This window comes from Ricinus communis, chromosome 2 (assembly GCF_019578655.1).
Source record: "Ricinus communis isolate WT05 ecotype wild-type chromosome 2, ASM1957865v1, whole genome shotgun sequence".
Lineage (NCBI taxonomy): Eukaryota > Viridiplantae > Streptophyta > Magnoliopsida > Malpighiales > Euphorbiaceae > Ricinus > Ricinus communis.
Window position 1 is genome coordinate 8427862 of NC_063257.1, and position 20742 is coordinate 8448603.

At 30.9% G+C, this 20742-nt stretch overlaps 3 protein-coding genes and 1 long non-coding RNA gene across 4 annotated transcripts; 2 read left to right on the plus strand and 2 right to left on the minus strand.

Moving 5' to 3' along the window:
* Positions 1 to 1307: 1307 nt before the first annotated feature.
* On the minus strand, positions 1308 to 4231 carry LOC8266718 (SKP1-interacting partner 15). Its single transcript, XM_048371108.1, has 2 exons — positions 2931 to 4231; positions 1308 to 1791 (listed from the first exon to the last, which is right to left on the minus strand). The coding sequence occupies exon 1, from the start codon at positions 4071 to 4073 to the stop codon at positions 2934 to 2936; it is 1140 nt and encodes a 379-aa protein (XP_048227065.1). The 5' UTR covers positions 4074 to 4231; the 3' UTR covers positions 1308 to 1791; positions 2931 to 2933.
* A 9481-nt stretch (positions 4232 to 13712) lies between these two features.
* Positions 13713 to 16809, plus strand: LOC8266719 (serine decarboxylase). The gene is made up of 6 exons (XM_002532971.4): positions 13713 to 13869; positions 13980 to 14285; positions 14920 to 15151; positions 15234 to 15427; positions 15515 to 15651; positions 16143 to 16809. Exons 2-6 carry the CDS (start codon positions 14000 to 14002, stop codon positions 16707 to 16709), a joined length of 1416 nt encoding a protein of 471 aa, XP_002533017.2. The 5' UTR covers positions 13713 to 13869; positions 13980 to 13999; the 3' UTR covers positions 16710 to 16809.
* Positions 16810 to 17943: 1134 nt separating this feature from the next.
* On the minus strand, positions 17944 to 20393 carry LOC8266721 (abscisic acid 8'-hydroxylase 3). Its single transcript, XM_002532973.4, has 9 exons — positions 20185 to 20393; positions 19756 to 20074; positions 19510 to 19662; positions 19151 to 19417; positions 18981 to 19067; positions 18814 to 18892; positions 18620 to 18726; positions 18413 to 18531; positions 17944 to 18179 (listed from the first exon to the last, which is right to left on the minus strand). Exons 1-9 carry the CDS (start codon positions 20391 to 20393, stop codon positions 18089 to 18091), a joined length of 1431 nt encoding a protein of 476 aa, XP_002533019.2. The 3' UTR covers positions 17944 to 18088.
* On the plus strand, positions 18094 to 20699 carry LOC125369148. Its single transcript, XR_007214725.1, has 3 exons — positions 18094 to 18235; positions 18430 to 19274; positions 20209 to 20699. It is a non-coding gene; the product is annotated as an uncharacterized LOC125369148 (long non-coding RNA).
* Positions 20700 to 20742: the final 43 nt, after the last annotated feature.

Sequence of the window (20742 nt, forward strand, 5' to 3'; positions counted from 1 at the left end):
GGCTCTGGTTTTCTAGATAGGGTGAAAAAAGGGGGCCATCAATAATTTAGACTTGGTTCAATCCAGTGTGAGATTTTTCACTCACTAAATGTTGATGAATAACTTGCCATTTTAATGTTGGAACATTTCTCATTAGCTTAGTGCATTACATCCTGCTGCAAGTAAAATTATACATGAAAGAGACGAGAAAGAAAATTACACAAAGGATGGACCATGATCTTTTTGAGGATTACTTCTCTTCAATCCGCTAAATATCTTCAATTCGTAATCAACAAAAGAAGGTTTACAACAAGATACAAAAATATGAAGCACACCAGAGAAAGATTTTAAAGAAATTAAATAAATATGTAAATATAGTGAAATTAAATAAATAAAAAATGCTATGGGTTGTGCCAATCTAGCTGGAATATCCTTGTGATTTAATCTCAATACTACAAGAAAAGAGAAAAATGCATTAAAGAAACAGAGAAATGATCGACTCTCTGACTCCTGCTGTATTTACATGTGCTAAAAGGTTAAGATTTAAGAATCTTGAACTCCCAGCCATGTTTAAGTTCACAAATAACATATATATATATATATATATATATATATATCATTGATTCATTAAAATAAACGAGCGATGTACATATTAACATGCATGTAATAGAATTAAACTCTTCATCTTCATCCAAATCGAAAGAGATAATAATAATTATGTCCAATTGGTAGTGAATGATAATTTTCTGCTAGTTAGATTGTGTTATTGGTCGTATTTGGGTTTCTTCTCAACCTTTCTTTGGTTTTGGTTTGTATTGCGGCAACCGTGACTTTGTACTTGTTTTTTCATTTTCCTTCTTTTGTAAAGTATTTCAGACAACTAGGTTCTTATTTAAGTCTGGATACAATAAGCTGCAGTATAATGGTGCACAAAAGCTTACAGCCGGCAGGAACAGAATTAGCAAACATGCATTTTGTTTCCTTGAAAGAGCCCTGACTATGCTTCAGATGCAAAACCTCCTTTTTTTTTCTTTGGAATATGCGGGTTACTAACCTTTTCTCATAAATGAAACTAATTTCATCAATCCATCTCTTATGGCAAAATATATTTGATTTTGACAGCTGATAATTTGTTTCCGGATTGAACTAGGTGCAGCGACTTTTTCACCACCGTATGGAGGCTCAAGGAAAATACCTTACAGAGAGCCCAGTGGAAAGCAGCGTTTGCGTACCATGGGACCTGAAGCTGCCAAAGTTTGACTGAGAACTAGTTCCCGAAGTGTCCACTCAATGCATGATTCCACATCTCAGACTCAAAGAACCCAAGCAAACACTAACAGCTCTATCCACAGATTGTTCGAGTCTGACATACTGCGAAGGATCTATAAAGGAATAAGAAATGCACAATACTAGGATGGATTTGAGACCCTATAATGGTAATGCTCTCTTGGAATCAAAAGACATTACAGAAGAACCCGCACTACATCAAACTGAACTCAAAGTGGGGTGAAGACCTAAAGATTAAAAAAATGTTTCTTTCCCCATTAGGAAACAATGCAGAAATTCTTATTTTATGCAGAAAGAAGCTCCACCGATTTTACGCTAGTAGCAGCTTAGTTTACAATCAAAGCTGGATTTGAACTAACTTGAACGGTTTCAGCTGGAACTGTGATCATTTGCTGGAAGGTAAAAGTTAATGAAACAAATTCAGAAGATGAGGCATCTAATTCTGAATCAGAGCACAAGAAAGGTCCACATGAGTGACAACCCACAGCTCACTTGTCCAGGCCAAGCAGCCAGGAAGCAGATAGCCTGCATTTAGAACCATGTAGTGTAAATAGATCCAGCATATGTACTTTTTCTATCATATATCCCATTAGGAGTCCATGGATTATGGGTCCAGAAAGAAAAAATAAATTCCAGTTAACTGCTGTAATCCTTATTCATATTCAAATTATTCTGTTCAATCTAAGTACATCCTCCTAGTTCATGGTTCATACTACATAAATGTTCAGCACAAAGGTCATCAAATTTTGTTCTTTCACATTACCATCTGGAAAAGCTGATAAACACCAATTCAAATATATTGAACATGGAGAACCATAATAATATCTTTATGGAAAAAAACTTCAAAACCAGGTCTCAAGGAATGTGAATACGAGAATAAAAACAGCCAAAACATAAAATGGGGGAAAGGAAAAGCTTCTTCTGACTAATGAAAACACCAGTTAGGTAGCAAGAAGAAGATATAATGCAAGAAGAAACTGACTAAATATATCCCAATCTCCAACACTCTAGAGCATTTCCCTCAGTTTAATGCTCAGGGTACCACTATTGTATTTACAGAAGTACCAAATGATCCTTGAACTAATCAAAAGCATATGAAAGAGGACCCAATATAAAACTCAGACTTCTCTAATAATCCCCAAATGGCCAAATAGTGTACTTGCAGCCACTTCAGAATCAATACGCATCACAATGCAGTTAGCCGTATAGCATCTTTAAACCAAAAAATAATTTTGTAGGAAATAAGAAAATAGAATTTTTGATGTACCAGCCACTTTCATATGCTATCAGCTTATAACAATTATGATTTACTTCAATTAATGGAAATATTACCCAAGTAGAAAATGCTCTTTTCCATTACTTCATTCTTGGTTGTCTCTTCAGCCATCACATCTTGTGCCACAAGAATTTCAATCTTATTCTCCAATTTATATGAAAAACTTGTATAATTATTTAGAATATCCAAATTCTGACAGACAAAACAAAGTGAAAGGCAAGGGAACTAAAGAATGCTACATGCAACTAAGTCGTAACACTGTCAAATACAACATTTTGCCTATCATTTCACTGATGACCCAAGTACAAGTATTGCACAAGACATAATAACTTGCTCAAATAAAAAACATTTTATACTGGAGTGACTCAAAATTGGATACAAAACGTACCAATCAGGGCAATGCAGTAAGTGTAGCCTCAAACACAAACCCTCTCCAGAGCCCATCACCACCACTACCAACACCGCAAGGCGCCCCATCAATCCACCTCCAACAACTCGTATCTCCACCACAATCAACCCAAAGCGCTAATTTCCCGAGTCTCTTGGCCGAAAAACAAACCCTATCACCACCGCCAAACACCTTCAACTTGCTCGATTCCTGAAAACACCTATACATTTCCACCGGCATTCTACCCGCCTCTTCCCATTCTAACCTCTCCAAATCCAACCTCAATATCAATATGGTCGAACACGATGGATTCAAGGAAAACGTCGATTTCAATCCTCCTATCATCAGCAACTTCCTCCCATTTCCACCAACTAAACGCGGCCGTTTTATTATATCAAATAAATCAGCCCATTCATGCTTCTCTAAACACATCCAATGATTATGATAGTTATTATTATTATTAAGACTCGACAGTTTACATGTAAATAGCTTCCATTGCGATCTCCATGGAGATCCAACGTCACATAATGCGAAAACCGAGTTCCAAACCAAAACCGGACTTCTAGGTTTTGATGGTAAATTCGATGAAAACGTGAGCCAAGATTTAGGGTTTCTATTTGACAAGTATAAAAATGCAAGCTCCGTAAGTACCATTACTCGACTCGCTGAGTCAACGAGTACAGCTCCGTGTTTCGACCAAGCAGAACCGAGCTGAGGTAGCACTTTGAATTCACTAGTCAACGGGTTACATACCACGAGAGACTTACCTGACTCGGACGAGTTAGATGAATCACGATCACGATCACGATCACACCAAAAATACACAAGCCCACCAACTGAAGCCACAGGATGTGGAGACCTGAAGGGTAAAAAAGTCAGACTAAATTTAAGCCATTGGTTTTGATCAGGATCGTACACGTGGAGGGATTTGTGATTATGATTGTGGTTGTGATGAGGTGGACGGAGAGCGAGGAAACGTAGAGGAGGTTTGACGGAGATTAGGTTAACAAAGGAGGGTGAAGTTAACATGTGATTGAAGAATTTGCAAACGGATTTGCAGATCATGATATCACGGAGCGGAAGTGATGAGAAGATCTGATGGAGCGTGTCCTGTGGTAATCTGCTGATTGGTGATGCGTCCATTTCTTCAATCGGTAGGCCGGCGATGGATGGACCAGATCAACTCAAGGAAGAGAAATGAGGAAAAAAGAAAAAAGAGGAGAGAGTTTTTCTAAGCTCAAGTTCATAGAGTTAGCGCGGGTTACTTAAGTTATGTCTTGTTTGTTTGGTTTAACCATTATAAGCTGTGACTGTACTACTGTTTGCTTGCTTTAACTTCAACCACTGTCAGTTGTGAATACACAGCTGTTAGCCGGTCTCAGTTTCGTCTTATTTTTTGACGTTATTATCAATGATAGAGCTTATTATTAATTATTATTATTATTATTTTAGTTGTAAATAATAATATAAATTAAATTATTTATAGACTAATAGGATTTTTGATATTTTATTACTTTTTAAAGTAAAATAATAATAGACTAAAATGTTATAATAACAATAATATTATTATTATTATTATTTATTAAATTAAATATTTTATATATTTTCTAAATATTTAATATGTTAAATTTTAATTAATAATTAATAATATAAAATTATATAAATTTGTTTACGCTACGAGATATTCTTTGAGCCAGAATTCAAATCTCTTATCATAGCTAGGACCTCAGAGCCTGGGAAAAGAGCCGATCAAAATGAGGTTTTGAAATATTTAAAAAATATATATTTCTAAAAAATCGTCGATTTAAAATCCAAATTGAGAATGTAGAGTCCATCGATAAAAGCCATTACCACCGGATTATTACTGTTAATAGTCACATATGAACTAAGTTATATGGGTTGATTGAAACGATAGAAATGGACGGACTTAAAATCTATAAAATCCAAGCCGAATGAAAATTTTAGTAATAAAAATATTTATATTTTTAATTTTTTATGAAAAATATTGTATAGAATTTTTTTCATTTTTATTGTGTAAATATATCAAAAATATGGTATTTTGATTTTTTTAATTATTTTTTCATAAAACAATCAAAAAATAGTCAAAGAAAAATTAAAAGACAAGCAAAATACAACTGAAAGTGACCACACTATATTTAAAAAAAATTAAAAAGATAATATGTTTTTAAAAAGAAATTATACGTTAAAAGTAATATTTTCAAAACGTTTTGATTAGATTAGATACCTATTAATTCTTTTTGTCATTTACATATATTAAAATATTCATTTTCTATATGTACAGTATCCATTAGATATAATATTTTATAATAATTAATTCTTTTGTATTGAAATATTCATTATCTATGACTTTAATATTTATTACGGTTAATGTTTATGTTCATTTCGTTTAATATATTGTTCATTAGTATTAATATTAATATTTATTTTATGTATATATAATATTTATCAATATTTTTAAATAAAAATATTGACTATTTATGAAAGTTTTTATTATTCTTGTAATGTATATTGAGAATATTTTATGATTGATATCATCATTTATATGTGTAATATTTACTAATTTTTCAACGGATATTCGCCATCGATGAAAATTATATTCACTAATTCAATTAAATAAACATATATAATATAGATATAACATAAATCATTTTTACACAATTGGTAAATAAAGAAATAAATCAGACTAAAGTTATACTACAAATATTTATATTGTGGTATATATATATATATTCAATAAAATTAAGTTAATAAATAATGAACATTTAACATTTTTAAAAAAATTAAATTAACAAATAATGAATATAAATTATTTTTTAAAAAAATTTGCATCAATATCTGACATGCATCAGTGCCTGACACACATGTAAAACTTAAAATATAAACTTTTATACAAGGAAAACAATGCTGGATGGGCCCATAGGTTCATAAAACTAAATAGACAAGAGTCCACCCTACAATTTGCTGAAGTTCCAATTATTATAACATGAATCAGAGTCCATAACACACATGTGGTGCATCTTCTTTTTAAGATATATAGTGTATTCTATTTTTAAAAATGCATAGACTTTTACTTTCGCTTCTTCATTATTTTTTAAATTATGTAGATTATATAATAAAATAAATTTATAAAATTAAGAGTATATTAAAAATTATGTATAAACTTAAATTTTACGTGTCAATAATAAGTACACGTGTTAAAATTAAAAATAATATGTATCAGAGTATAATAACACGTGTCAAAAAAAAATTATTAGACTATATACATATTAATCTTTATTTGTTCATCTACATATACTAAAATATTTATTTTCTATGTGCATAATATCCATTAGTTGTAATGTTCTATAATAATTAATATTTTATTGAAATATTCATTATCAGTAAATTTAATATTTATTATGGTTAATGTTAATGTTCATTTCGTTTGATTTATTATTCATCAATGTTATTTGTCTGAATATACAATGTTCATCAATATAAAAATATTTTTGATTATTTATGAAAGTTTTTATTTTTTTTATGGCGCATATTATAATTTTTTTATGATTGATATAAACATTCATCATTTATAGGTATAATATTAATTATTTTGTCAATAGATATTTATCATTAATAAAAATCATACCACTAATTCATTCAAATGAACATATATAATATTAATATAACATAAATCGTACTTACACATTTGGTAAACAAACAAAAAAAAAACATCAAGCTCAAGTTATACTACAAATATTTATATCATAGTACATATATTTTCAACAAAATTAAATTAACAAATAATGAACATTCAACACATGTTTAATGAAAATTAATAAACATAAGTTAATGAATATTTAATATAAAATCAATGAATATAAATTATTAAAAAAACTGCATCAGTGTCTAATGCGCGTTAGTGTCTGTTGCACGTGTCATGTAAATTATTTTTATAAATAAAACGGTACTAGATAAATTATTAGGTCCATAAAACTATATGGACCAGGGTCCATTTTACAATTTGCGTATTTTTTCATGTCGGCCTTATTAAGTGGGCCGGATCGCATTAAATACCGAACGGTTCAGATGCGGGGACGGGTAAGCAAATGGAAAACGAAACCCACCTTGTAGTTCAACTTCAGGTCCGGATTTATTTATGGCCCATTTTCTATCTATCCCCTTTGTTTTTCTTTCTTTTCAATTTTAATTTCGTAATATTCTATATTTTTTTATATTTTTATTTGTCTTTTATGGATTTGATGGGAGTTCGTCCCTTTATATACCTTATGTGGATCCATTTGCATTTTGGGCTCTTCTTTTCTCATTTATAAAGTCAATTTGAAATTGTTGTTTTGTAATTTTTTTTTTTCAACTTTACCATATCGATATTTTAAATTTTTTTTGTAAATTATTTTTATCAAAAAAATGCTTTAAAAACAAATGTCTATTTTACCTATTTGTCTCTAATATATGATTATGAACTTGGGCTGTGAGTTCTCCCTGTATTACTTAATTGCATCAATAAAAATAAAAAGGAATCATCAAGTTTGTGAATTTTTTTATTTTTTCTTTCAATTGAGTCCATGAAAAAGTCGTAGTAAACACTGTGGAGGAGACTTTTCTCCCCGTCCAATCTCTAGGTTGCTAGAGCCACCTCACTGCACCCACATAAGAACGGAAATGTGAGATTATCTTAACAGAGGATGTTAAAACTTAGACCTCAATACCTCATGAATGAGATTTCTCAAATCAGAAAGACTAACACTTGTAATAGGTACTTCACTTCAATGATAGATTTTATTTAATTATGTACAGTGAATTTAAATTTACTATTAGAAATAATACTTCTTTTTTCAAAAAAATAAATATTGAATACCTATGAAAATTTATATTTTAATTTAAATATAAATATAAAAAAAAATTATCATCAAATAGCAAAATAATAATTTCAATGACTATTTTGCGACTCGTTCTAAATATCAATTATTAATAACGACTCAGAATATTTATATCTAGTTTGATATATATTTAATTTGTTATTATATAATATTTTTATTTTTATAAGTGTATACAAATTATAAAGGATGACTTTTATTTTTAAAACGGAGAATTAAATATTCGAAAAATGATTTAATTGTTAATTAAATAAATAATTATTTTGTTAATTATTCTTTTTAGATGCATAAAAAAATTCCAAACAAAACGGAGCTTAATAATTCACTATAAAAACGTGGAAGACGGTGAGCATTGAAGGCAAAGGCATATTTACAAGAAGAAATTATTGGATGGGGCGACCGGTACTATAAAGGATAGTATTTAGTCATGCAAACGACAAATCACTCTAAATATTATTACGGCAGCCACGTGATCGCGTACCATCCACCAATAGTGCAAAATATCTCATTCTGCGTGGGACCTTTATCGAATCTCTCCAAATCTTTCTGACGTGGCGGTGGGCTCAAATTAGAATCTAAAGAATCCATAAAAAAATAAAAAGTAATTACGATTATCTGGCCAGGCCTATAAAACCCGAACCACGTTGTATAGCTTTGTTGCTAACAAAGGACGAAGTCGTTTTCAAAACTGCTTTCCCGTGTTTACTTTAATGGATTTTAATTTAATAAAATATATTATTATAATTTTATAACTTTTGAATACTTTTTGATATATGATTGTATTGAACATATCAATAAATATTATGTAAATATTTATATTATATTAAATAGTGTTCGAATGTTTATTGGATTGAAATTATATTAAAATATTTATAGATTATTAAATTAAAATTTAAATATTTATTTAATTAATTAAGAATTTATATATTAAAGTGATCAAATGAATAAAATTTAAGTGTTTAAATTATATTATGTCTGAAAAAATTAATATTACAACCGATGTATTAAAAAGTAGATAAAAAAATAGATTAATTATTATTTTGGTCAATTTAATATCTAAAATAAAAAATTAAGTCAAATTATAAATGACATGATACGAACCAAACTAATACAACGAATCATACTCCAATAAAGAGTTTTGATGATGCAAATCCTACTAGGTTAAGGAATCTTAATCCAATAAGGAGGCCTGACTCAACTAGAAACACTAATCATGCAATGATTCCTAATGATATTAGAAGTTCAAGCGACAAAAGAAATCATAATTTAGCTATAAATCATAATTTAACTAGAAGTCCTAGTTCGATTCAAACTACAAGGCAATTAGCTTATTCAAGATATTTGGGCTAAGAACATATCAAGGCTTGAAGACTTATACTTAAGTTAAAGGCTCATTAATCTAATTCAGTTTATTGAGCTTAAATGAATATATTTGGGCTTAAAAAGACCAAAGAAGTTGAATTAGAGTATATGAAGACTTTGAGCCTAACTTGACTTATGTTATGAGGCCCATCTATATGACTTATGTAAATTAGAATTTTATGGCTTATTATGAGTAGCCCCATATATATTTTAACCTAATTAGAACTTTGTTTAATTTATCTTTTTTAGTTATGAAGGTTATCTTTATCCTATATGAGATGCAAATTCTTATTAGTTAAGATTTAGGGTTTCCTAAGGCCTATAAGACTAGTACGAATTTTTTGATGTAAAATTAAATTGAAGCTGAAGTTTAATGATAATTGGTATTTTTACGTTAAAGCTTGTTTGTGTTGTCTTTGTATTCTTATTTGAATGCAAATCTTACTTATCAAGGAATTAACATATTTTCGTGGCGTACTTGGAATTGGGATTTAAGAGATTTAATTTTTCTTAGGTTATAATTCTTAATCATCTTTCTTAGTAATATGTTTTTTTTTAACCTTTCTTAGGGATTGAACCGAATTAGTTATTTGGTGTTCATGTTAATGTGTGGGATTCGCAATTCAAAAAAGGTTCTCAAGCTTATTCATGGAGATTCCATATCATGACCAGTTAGATCAATTCGATGAGTGAAATAAATTAATAATTTTATTATAGTTTAAAGATTAATATTAAATTGATAATCAAATTAACTAGACCTTCAATAGTACGATCATTCAATTTTTAAAATATGGGTCTTAACAAGTAATTACCTACATGACCATATGATAAGATTAATATTAATATTTGTAAATGAATTGATTCTTTTTTAGAGACAAAAAGGAGAAGGAAATTTTTTAAAAAATCAACAAAATATTTTATAATATTATGTATTTTTCTCTAGAATATTTTTTATTATTAAAATTTATGATGTAATTTTTTAAAATTATTTTTAGTTTTTTTATTCAAAAATAACTGAAATACATACATACATATATATATATATATCCAAAAATTTGATAAAAAAATAGATATCTCTTGTATTTTCTAAAAAATAATAGGATAAGTATTTATGGGCATGGCCATGTAAAATTCTCAATAAAATTAATGTTAATTTTTATAGAGTTCATATATCTTAGACTCAGGTATATCTAGCATTATGTATATGAGACCATTTACACATGTGGTCCACACGTTTTAAAAAAATTTGAGCTTAATTGAAAATTTTATCCACAATTAAAACAGAAAAATACACAATTTTTTACTTCAACCAAAATATACAATTGTCTTCTCCTACTAAAAAATTATTTTTTTATATTTTTATCTTACACACGCTTTCCTATTTTTAAAATTACAATCTTTATAGTTTTTTTGACTTTCGATTTTAATCTTTCAAGGTTTTAAATTTTCTGCAGATTTCATTATTTTGTAAACATATTCATATTCATTTGAAATGATATTTAAATATAATAACATAAATTGTTTGCAAAAATAATGGTAAAAATATTAAAGAACCTTCAATTTAAACCTTATGAAACTAAAGTTTATAACTGAAGCACTAATGTTTTATATAGATTTTGCTATTGGTGGATATATTATTTATTTTGTATAAAAAAATATTTCTTTAAAACATCTTATATATGTATCATAAATTTCTTAATTATAATGTATGATTAATAAATTTTTATTATATGTTGATAAACATATTGCTAGTAGATGATGAACCTGTGGACTATAACCTATGAATAACGAATCTATCAACTATAAAACTATGTTATATATTTGATGAACCTCAAGTGATACTTTTATGAACCTGTTGTTTGTAAATAATGAATCTATTTCTTATAACCCATGAATACTAATTTATTTTTATGTACGTGTGATATTTAAAAATTTTATATTCATATGTTAATGATATAAAATTCATTGAGCTACAAAATGAACCTATTCCATTCTAAAAATAAATTTGTTATTAAAGTTAAGAACAACATTATGAATTTGTAGTTCATATATAATGAACCTCAACGTGCTATAAAATGAACCTATTCTATTTCAAAAATAAAACTATTACCAAAATTATGAGTAAAATTATGAATCTATTGTTAATATATAATGAATCTCAATATGCTATAAAACAAACCTATTCAATTTTAAAAATAAAACTGTTATCAAATTTATGAATAAAATAATAAGCCTCTGATTCGTACATAATGAATCTCAATATTCTACACAATGTACCTATTATTTTCTAGCAATGAAACTGTTATCATAATTTTGGATGAACATAACGATGATCTTGGTTAGAAGATATGAAGAATGGAGAAAAAATAAATAATTTCAGCTCGTTAAAAATAAGTTTTTAAAATCTACAAATATACATAATTTATATACGAGAATAAAAAAATAACAACAATATTGGGCAGTAAAAAATAAATAAAAAAGAACGAAGAACAATAACTTGTAAAATTTGATTTAAAATTATAAATAATAAAAAATCGAGAATAGAAAAGATAAATCGAGTCAAACAATTGAAAATAACTCACTATTATATGTTAAATCCACGATAACAGGTATGATGCTATATTTGAACTAAAATTTTCTTATATGTGTGTTTTAAAAATTCAGCTCCTTATTTAAATAAAACGACTACATTTTGGACGCTAAATACATAATGCATGGTGTATTCGAATTTAAAATTAAATTTATTTATTTTATGGATAAACTAATTTTATTTTCTTAAAAAAAGATAAATTTCTAATGTGAATAAGCCATGTGAGATTCTCGAAGATATTAATATTAATTACTTATGAATAAACTATAGTTTCATTTTTAGAAGAGAAAAGATAAATATCTATGCGCATGGCCCATATAAGATTCTCACGAGGATTAATATTAATATTATGGATAAACTATATTTTGGCGACTCTTCACAAAATTTAAAAGAATAAAAAAAAACTAGGACCACAATTTACATAGACAAACTTTGATCTTATGCTTACGAGAATCTACTCTATTTATTTGATGAATCTATCATTAAAATAGAAAAAGAAAGGTTATGCTTTTGAAAATAGAAAGTTATCAGGAAATAGAAAAATATTAATAAAGAAATTTGGGATTGGGCGAACATTCTGATAAAAGAATTAACTTTTTCAAAATATATATATATATTTTTATGTCTATTTTATTTATTTCATTTTTATCACCAAATGCTAATTATAGATAAAATAATTATAAGATACAATATATTTTATGAATTAGAGAGTTACCTAATGTTGACTGTTTTTATTAGATGAGATATTTTTTGAGAAATGTTAGTTGACATTACCGCAATCTATCAATTAATATTTTAATCATTTAAAAATTCACAAAAATGATTTTCCTAAAGAAAATAAAATGCTTAATATATAGCTTAGTTGTAAAACTTTCAAACTTAGTGCACATTCCATTTGAATAATGGGGAGCTGGCGAATAAGTTCATAAACTCTCTATATTTATAAATTTAATAATAATATTAAAGTCATTCATGTAAAACTAATTTGTAAAAGTTGATGCACATGGGTCCAAACAAGCATAAAAAATAGCTAGTCCTAAAACGCCTAATTCTTTTTCTAATTTGTAGTGAGTAAAAGTGTCAATAACTAAGTAAGAAATAAAGACTTTCTTTTTAATTTTAAATCAGTTCTTGTTAGTTAAAATCTTTTGTCCAATGAATATAAATTATTTACAAGCTTATTAATGATACTATTGAATGGATGAATACAAAATTATGTATGAGGTTATACTTACTTTTGCATAGTAACATCTCTCAAAACAAGTGGATTTTATTATTGCCAAATAATCTAAATATTCACTGACAAGAATTGATTTACAAATTAACTGATCATACCAGTTTTATGGTAATGAGTTTGAACGAGCATACAAAACACGTGAAGCAAAAATATTTAGTACATATAAATAAGTGGACAATAACATTGGAGTTCCTTGAAAGCAGAAAAAAAACACATTGGAGTCCGAATTATGAAAATATTTCTTCCATGTAAAATAAACTTATACGCAACTTCCTTTTATGATTCTTCAACAATTATTCTTCCTTGAAAAAATAAATAAAAAACACTTGTTCAAACTTATTTTAATAATAATATCTATTTATAGTTGGACATGTACGTTTAAATCAATTACAAAGAGGTTCATATGTAGTTTTTATTAATTTTTAAAATTAATTATTTTTTATTTCATATAAATTAAAAATATATATTATTTTTATATTTTTTGATAGTTATGATTTTTTAAATTGATATAATAAATTTATGTTAATTTACGAAAATAATTCTTTTTGTAATATTTATTTAATTAATAATCTGAGAAGAAATTATAATTTCGGACAGTATTTTAATACAGGGAGTAATAGTTTATTAAAATAAAAATCTGGACAGAAAAAATAATTATAATATTTTCATTGTCGGTAATCATTATTAATCCTATTTTTGAAAGTGGACCAGGAAAAGCCTGATTCCGTCTATCATTCAGCGAAGGAGCAAAAATGAGCCAACTATAAATAGAAAACAGACACCAAAGTCCGTCCCCGCTTTTCTCGTCTCTCGATTCGTGCAATAGCCACCACCATCTTCACCTTCGTCGTTAAGGTACGTTTTCTCTCTCTCTCTCATATGATAATTCCAGATCTGAAGTTATATTGTTAAATTCCAGATTTACATTGCACTAATAATTTTAACTCATAATAATTGTTTTATAGTTTTCTTTGGAGTACATCAAATGGAAGCTCAAGCAGTACCTGTGCACGTTAACGGAAAAAAGACGGAGGAGATCTTAAGAGAGGATATTGATCTTGATCTGACGGCTATTGTTGCAGCTGAGCCTTTGCCGGAGGTTGTTGAAAATGAGAGAGAGATTGTGCTAGGTAAAAATGTGCATACGTCGTGTTTGGAAGTAACAGAGCCAGATGCTGATGATGAGTTAACCGGTGATAAGGATGCTTACATGGCTAGCGTTTTAGCTAGGTATAGAAAGACCTTGATCGAACGAACTAAATATCATTTAGGTAATTAATTTCTTTATTGGTATGTTTTATTTCGTTTTTTCAGTAAATTTATCATTATTGTTATTATTGTTACTTTTGTTTAGGTTAAATCAGTGTAATGTTTTGGATTTGAATATGTATACAATTATTAATTTGAAAAGGGCTGCACTTTTTTTCTAATATGGTTAACATTGTTTTGTTTTGCACTGAAGTGTAGTATAGAAGTACAGAAAAACGAACCAAAAAGGAGCAAGGGCAAAAATGTTGCATTTAGATTCGTTATACTAATCACAGAAATTGAAGAGAATCAATCTGGGGGCTTATTGGCCTTTTTCTTTTGGATTAAACGAATTCGATTTAGTTCCTGCAAAATCATGCCATTTTTATTATGCTTCGTTTCTTTTAAAATGTCTTTTCCTTTTTAGTTGAAAGAATTAAACTTTAAGCTGGCAAACCGGAATATTTACTGCATAGGATTTAAATGAATTGAATTCATGCGGTTTTATAATTTCCAAACACTCTCATCGAGCTTCTAAGAGGTTGTTAAAGTATACATTGTTATATTCTTGGCTTGATCTTCTAGCAAGATCCTATATGTTTTTCTGATGGTTAACTGTATAGCTATTGAGTTCTGATGTTCAAATGGTTTTAACAGGTTATCCATATAATTTGGATTTCGACTATGGTGCTTTGGGACAGCTGCAGCATTTTTCTATTAACAATCTTGGCGATCCATTTATTGAGAGTAACTATGGTGTCCATTCAAGACAATTTGAAGTTGGTGTTTTAGATTGGTTTGCCCGTCTATGGGAGATAGAGAGAAATGAGTACTGGGGTTATATTACCAACTGCGGTACAGAAGGAAATCTTCATGGGATTCTAGTAGGGTTAGTGATCTTCAGCATGTTGAGCTTTTCTTTCCTTTGTGTTTTTGATGACTTATTAAGTGCGAGAAATTGTAACATGCAGGAGGGAAGTGTTTCCGGATGGAGTTCTATATGCATCACGAGAATCACATTATTCTGTCTTCAAAGCCGCTCGTATGTATCGAATGGAATCTGTGAAGATTGACTGTCTGGTTTCTGGTGAAATTGATTGTGCTGATTTTAAAGTTAAACTCCTTGCTAACAAGGACAAACCAGCCATCATCAATGTTAATATAGGTATCTGTGTCATTTTTGTGCCCCGACGTACTCACTCTTTGTGTCTGCACATTGCTCATTTATTTTGATGTAATGTTCTTATTGCAGGCACAACTGTCAAAGGAGCCGTTGACGACCTTGATCTTGTAATACAAACCCTCGAAGAATGTGGATTTACACAAAATCGTTTCTACATTCACTGCGATGGAGCTTTGTTTGGACTTATGATGCCTTTTGTCAAGCGTGTAAGTGGTTTCATTTTAAAATATGTTATTAGAAAGATTAAAATATGTCAAGTGTCCCCTGTGTTGGTTGCTCTCAACATATTATAGCAGTTGTAGTTGTCATACTAAACTAGAGAAAGGAACCAGCACATAAATGTTCCTGCTGCACCATTAGATAAGCATTTTCACCAGGAAAATCTCAATTTCTCGTATTATGCTTGTTCTATTTTGCTTTTCCTGCTTTTCTGGCATTAATTTTACCTTCTTTTAGATTAAGTAGTGGAATATTAAGGTGGGTCTTGGAGCTAAGCTTTCTTATTTCTGGAAACATAAAATTGATGAGCATGTAATTGTAATGATATAGGATGCTAATAAATAATTTCATTTATGAGCGACATGTCATGGCCGGTGCGAAGGTTAAGCATGTTTTTTGCAGAGTCTCCTTTTTTATTTTCCCCCAGTCTATTAGTTTTTGTTAGTCTATTTGGCTCATTATTGTTGGTGATGAACAGGCACCAAAAGTTTCTTTCAAAAAGCCTATTGGAAGTGTGAGTGTATCTGGCCACAAGTTTGTTGGTTGTCCAATGCCATGTGGTGTTCAGATAACAAGGATGGAACACATTAATGTTCTATCTAAGAATGTCGAGTACCTTGCTTCAAGGGATGCCACAATCATGGGGAGCCGCAATGGCCATGCTCCTATCTTTCTTTGGTACACCCTCAACAGAAAGGGTTACAAGGGATTCCAGAAAGACGTACAGAAATGTCTTAGAAATGCTCATTACTTGAAGGGTAGATTACGTGATGCTGGGATTAGTGCTATGTTGAATGAGCTCAGCAGCACAGTTGTGTTTGAGCGGCCAAAAGATGAGGAGTTTGTTCGCAGGTGGCAACTAGCTTGCCAAGGGAATATTGCACATGTAGTGGTCATGCCCAGTGTCACCATAGAGAAGCTGGATAATTTCTTGGATGAATTAGTTAAGAAGCGATCAACTTGGTATCAGGATGGACAAGTTCAGTCACCTTGTATTGCAGCAGATGTAGGAAGTGAGAATTGTGCTTGTGCTTTGCATAATTGATGAATTGTCATTAGTGAGAAACATTCCACTCTGTTGTAGCTGTTGCTTTTGTTTTGTAACAGAGGACTTTGATTATTTTATAATCTAGATTTTTTTGTAAGGCCTTCTTCAATCTTTAGTAATGCCCATGTTTCTGTAATTTATCTTGTTGACTTGCGCTGCTATTTATCCTCGTGTTGGCAAAATTGTCATATGCCAAGGTGGGAAGTTCTCCTTGTTAGGTTCATGATTGTTAGATTCAGTTTACTCTCCCTCTTCCACTCGGCAGGATTCGGATCTGTGACCCTTTCATTGGAGAATCACAGCCGAATTTCTCATAAAGTTCTTCTTGCTTTGTTTTGGCAGTGAAGGCTGCAGTCTTACTACTGACTTCGACACCTAACTGTTAACAAATAAATCAACAAACGACATGGGATAAGCTTGAGATTCTTTAACCTGCTTTAGGTTGCCTGTGCTGCTGCAATATCTTAGGGCCCAACACTCTGACAGCAACCTGAGTTCCCATATGGACATTTTTTTCATTTCTTATTTGCCATGTCATTTATCGGAGGGAATATTTATCCTGTTGCTGTGGTTGAATACCACTATTTTTGCTTCCTTTGAATTATAACTTCTTAAATTATGCAGTTCCTTCCTCTGAAAGTGTGACTAAAACTGGAAATGAGTAAGTCTATTAACTTCTTATTCTAAACCTTCTGGATGAGGTTCTTAATTATCTCAATGTAGCCAGTAGTTGGGATCACCCACCCTGTGAGTTTACTGCATCTTGGGCCTTTCTTGGTCTTCTGTTTCATGATGGATATGTCAAGTAGTTGAAAAACCCCTACAGAGTACACTTCTGGGAGTAATTATAGGACAGACAGCTGGGGTGGTTATGCTTTCTATGGCATCTTCCTTCAGTAAAATAATGGGCACAGCTTAGCAATTTATTGAAAGACTGGTTTGTTTGAGTTCACATATGAAGCTTCTATTTTGGATGATTGCAATGCAGACCATAGCAAGAAGGCTTGCTGGTGCAGGAACTTGCACTCGCACAAAGAAATGAATAATGCTGGTAAGCAATAGAATAATCTCAATTTGATTTCAACATCTCTGCCTTAGTATCTTTCCAGTTTGGCTTAGTTATTATGATTGATTTTGGTAACAGCAATTTTCATCAGGTATCATATGTCTGTTTTGATATATGTCATTCTTTTTGGCTTGTTTTTGCAGCTCAAATTTCAACTGCCATATCTTAGCACACACGACTGATTGTAATATTACACCATAGATCCATACTTGGTTTGAAAATACAACTTTTGATGTGTGGTATTCAATTTCCTCGTCTGCTTTGAAATTATTTCTTCCTCTATCTGTGGTTGCTGGTAGCTGTGGGAGTTCTACAGTGGTTCAACTACAACTGGATACTTGTTCTTTGGCATCCGCACAAGTGTTGGCTGGACAGAGTCATCTTTCTCCAGAGGTCTCCACCTGTTATATAAGAACCAGAATGGCAGTGTCAGAGATTTATCTTCAAAAGGGGAAAGGTGGGTTTGTTGGACAGACTATCAAGCTGTCCTTGCATAAGTATTTTTTGTCTAAAGATAGTAAATATGTACATATTGATTCTTCCTTATAGTAAGTAATGAACTCATGATTAACATAATAAATGCTTCTTTTTCCCCTAATTTTTTAATCCATTCAATGTTATTCTTTCATCGTACTTGTATCTGGTGACCAGATGATGGATAAAGACACAGATTTCCAGTTTGGCCAGGTTGATCCCGGGGCACATACGAGGTCCACTGCCAAATCCAAGAAAGCTGAAAGGCCTTAGGGGTGCCTGAAATTGATTTGAAAATTTATTTACTCATTCTGCATGCGGAAGGAAGCCAAATGCACTGATGATAATAAATATGAGAGATTCTTACACCGAATCTGGTGGGATCAAACTTTTGGGGATCAGGAAAAACTTCTGGATCATGGTGAATTGAGACAACATCCAAGTTGATGGACCAGCCTTTCTTGATTTTATATCCTGCAATATTGAGATAGAATCAGTATCACTGTTTGCATCTGCTGTTAGAAATGTCAGCTCTTACTATGTAATTTGTGGACTTCATACCATCAATTTCAAAGTCCTGAGCAGCTTTTCTTGAAAACCAAGGTAAAATAGTGGCTCTTCGAAGAGTTTCACTGATTACCTGCACTTTCATGATAAGACCCAATAATTCAGATCTGGAAAAATGTCAGTAGGTGGCATACTTTGACTCTATGTCAATTTGTTCTTACTTTGTTTGTGTAAGGCATGGTATTAACTTCAGACCATGTAAGGGTTGCTCCATCTGTTCTCTTTGCTTGGATTTGTATATGCTCCTCCTGCAAGTTCAGGATTAGATTGCAGTTAGGTGATCAGCACAAACTATAATTTGTTTCCACCATAGCTCTGAAGCTAACATTACTCGAAGTTGTTCCAGAACTCGAGGATTTTCATCAAGGAATTTGATGAGCCATGTGAGAGCAGCCGTTGTGGTATCATGACCTGCAACTAGCAGAGTTAATATGTTATCCTTCAATTGTTTGTCAGTAAGTTTATCTTCATCATCTTCTCCTTCCCCTCCTTTGCTGTGCTTAATTATCAGTGATTCTAAAAAATCTTGTTGGACGCTTTTGCCACTTCTCCTGCTTGCAATGATTGAATCTAACAATGCGTACATCCTATCCCTGGCCTGAAGTGGTGAAACATTTTATCGGAGACAAATTTCTTAATTCAAACTCATGCTATCAGTTAGAAATGTTTGAATGTGTTGTGAAGTGATACCTTAATACCATTGTGAAAAGCTGTTCCAGGGATCTTGAATGGCAGGGATGCAAATGAGGAAGAAATTATTTTGAAATTTGCCCGAAATTTTTCCTGCTCTTCTCCAGTGGGTTCTAGGCTCATTATCATGTTGCCAATTACTTTGAGAGTGAACTGCAAAAGTCCAGAGATGTTATTATATTACATCTCCAAAAACAGCACCAAAATGCGAAATGTACTAGGTTGGTTTATCACTAAAGACTTAACTGTAGAAGCTTCCTCGAGAACCAGAATTTTCCTTCCAGACCATTGATCTAATGTTTCAATGGCCAAGGTGTTGATGAATTGAAAATATTTTTTTAGCCCATCAACTGACAGGGGCTCTGCAATTAGTCGCCGTATCCTTTTGTGTGCTTCTCCAGTTGTTTGAAGCAAACTGGTAGGACCCAGCACCTGTTGCCCGGTATAAAATAAGTTCAAGCTCACTAACCCATCTTTTCCTGTTAACAAGATTTTGCTTGCTTCTCTTCCAGTCATGAAGATAGTGAATCTACCCAGCACAAAAGATTTGAAAACTTTTCCATACCTGAGATAATTCCATTAATACATGAAAAGATAAAATCATCAGATATTTTTGCTAGCAGTGTATTGACAGCAATCCTTAGTCTTTATAAGATTTGAATAATGATTATTTACCTTTGCTGCCTGTTTTTCATGAAGCTGTATATGCCAGATGGACTAGAAAACTCAGACAAGAATGAGAAGCTTTCACCTACAATAGGCCACCCCAAGCTTCCTGGGAGATCCTCCATTTCTTTTGGTGAAATCCATAAATGCAGCAAGAGGAAAGTCGAGAGCAGAAGAATGCTTAAGAGGGCAAAGATCAGTAATATCCCAAGCTCCATTGCTGGTGTTCCTGATTGCTAGACAGCACTGAATGTGGAGGCAACAATAATGGCATGTCAAATATATACTGACATGAAGAAATCAGCTTGTAAATTCTCTGTTGCTTGCCAATGCCATCTTTGTCGTCACTATTATTCGCGGCTGCACCTGATATTTTGGAGTTCATGGCAAAATCCAAGAATTTGTGTTAGTTTCTCCAACTCCAAGTGCGGCTGGCCTGCGTTATCATGTAGTTATTAACGTCAGGTTTGCTATGTATCTCATTTAAATTTGTTTTCCAATAAAAGTTAAATCATTGTGTATTATATCAAGGGGGTTTCTTGTTCTCTTTGTTATCCATTAGCATAA

Excerpts from the sequence above, each read along its gene's own strand:
- LOC8266718 (XM_048371108.1), bottom strand. The coding sequence starts at position 4,073 with ATGGACGCATCACCAATCAGCAGATTACCACAGGACACGCTCCATCAG.
- LOC8266719 (XM_002532971.4), top strand. The coding sequence starts at position 14,000 with ATGGAAGCTCAAGCAGTACCTGTGCACGTTAACGGAAAAAAGACGGAG. Across the intron at positions 15,152-15,233 it reads CTTCATGGGATTCTAGTAGG|GAGGGAAGTGTTTCCGGATG; the intron begins GTTAGTGATCTT and ends TGTAACATGCAG. Across the intron at positions 15,652-16,142 it reads TGATGCCTTTTGTCAAGCGT|GCACCAAAAGTTTCTTTCAA; the intron begins GTAAGTGGTTTC and ends GGTGATGAACAG.
- LOC8266721 (XM_002532973.4), bottom strand. The coding sequence starts at position 20,393 with ATGGAGCTTGGGATATTACTGATCTTTGCCCTCTTAAGCATTCTTCTG. Across the intron at positions 19,663-19,755 it reads TTCTCGAGGAAGCTTCTACA|TTCACTCTCAAAGTAATTGG; the intron begins GTTAAGTCTTTA and ends GGACTTTTGCAG. Across the intron at positions 18,532-18,619 it reads TTGATCCCACCAGATTCGGT|GCACCCCTAAGGCCTTTCAG; the intron begins GTAAGAATCTCT and ends AATCAATTTCAG.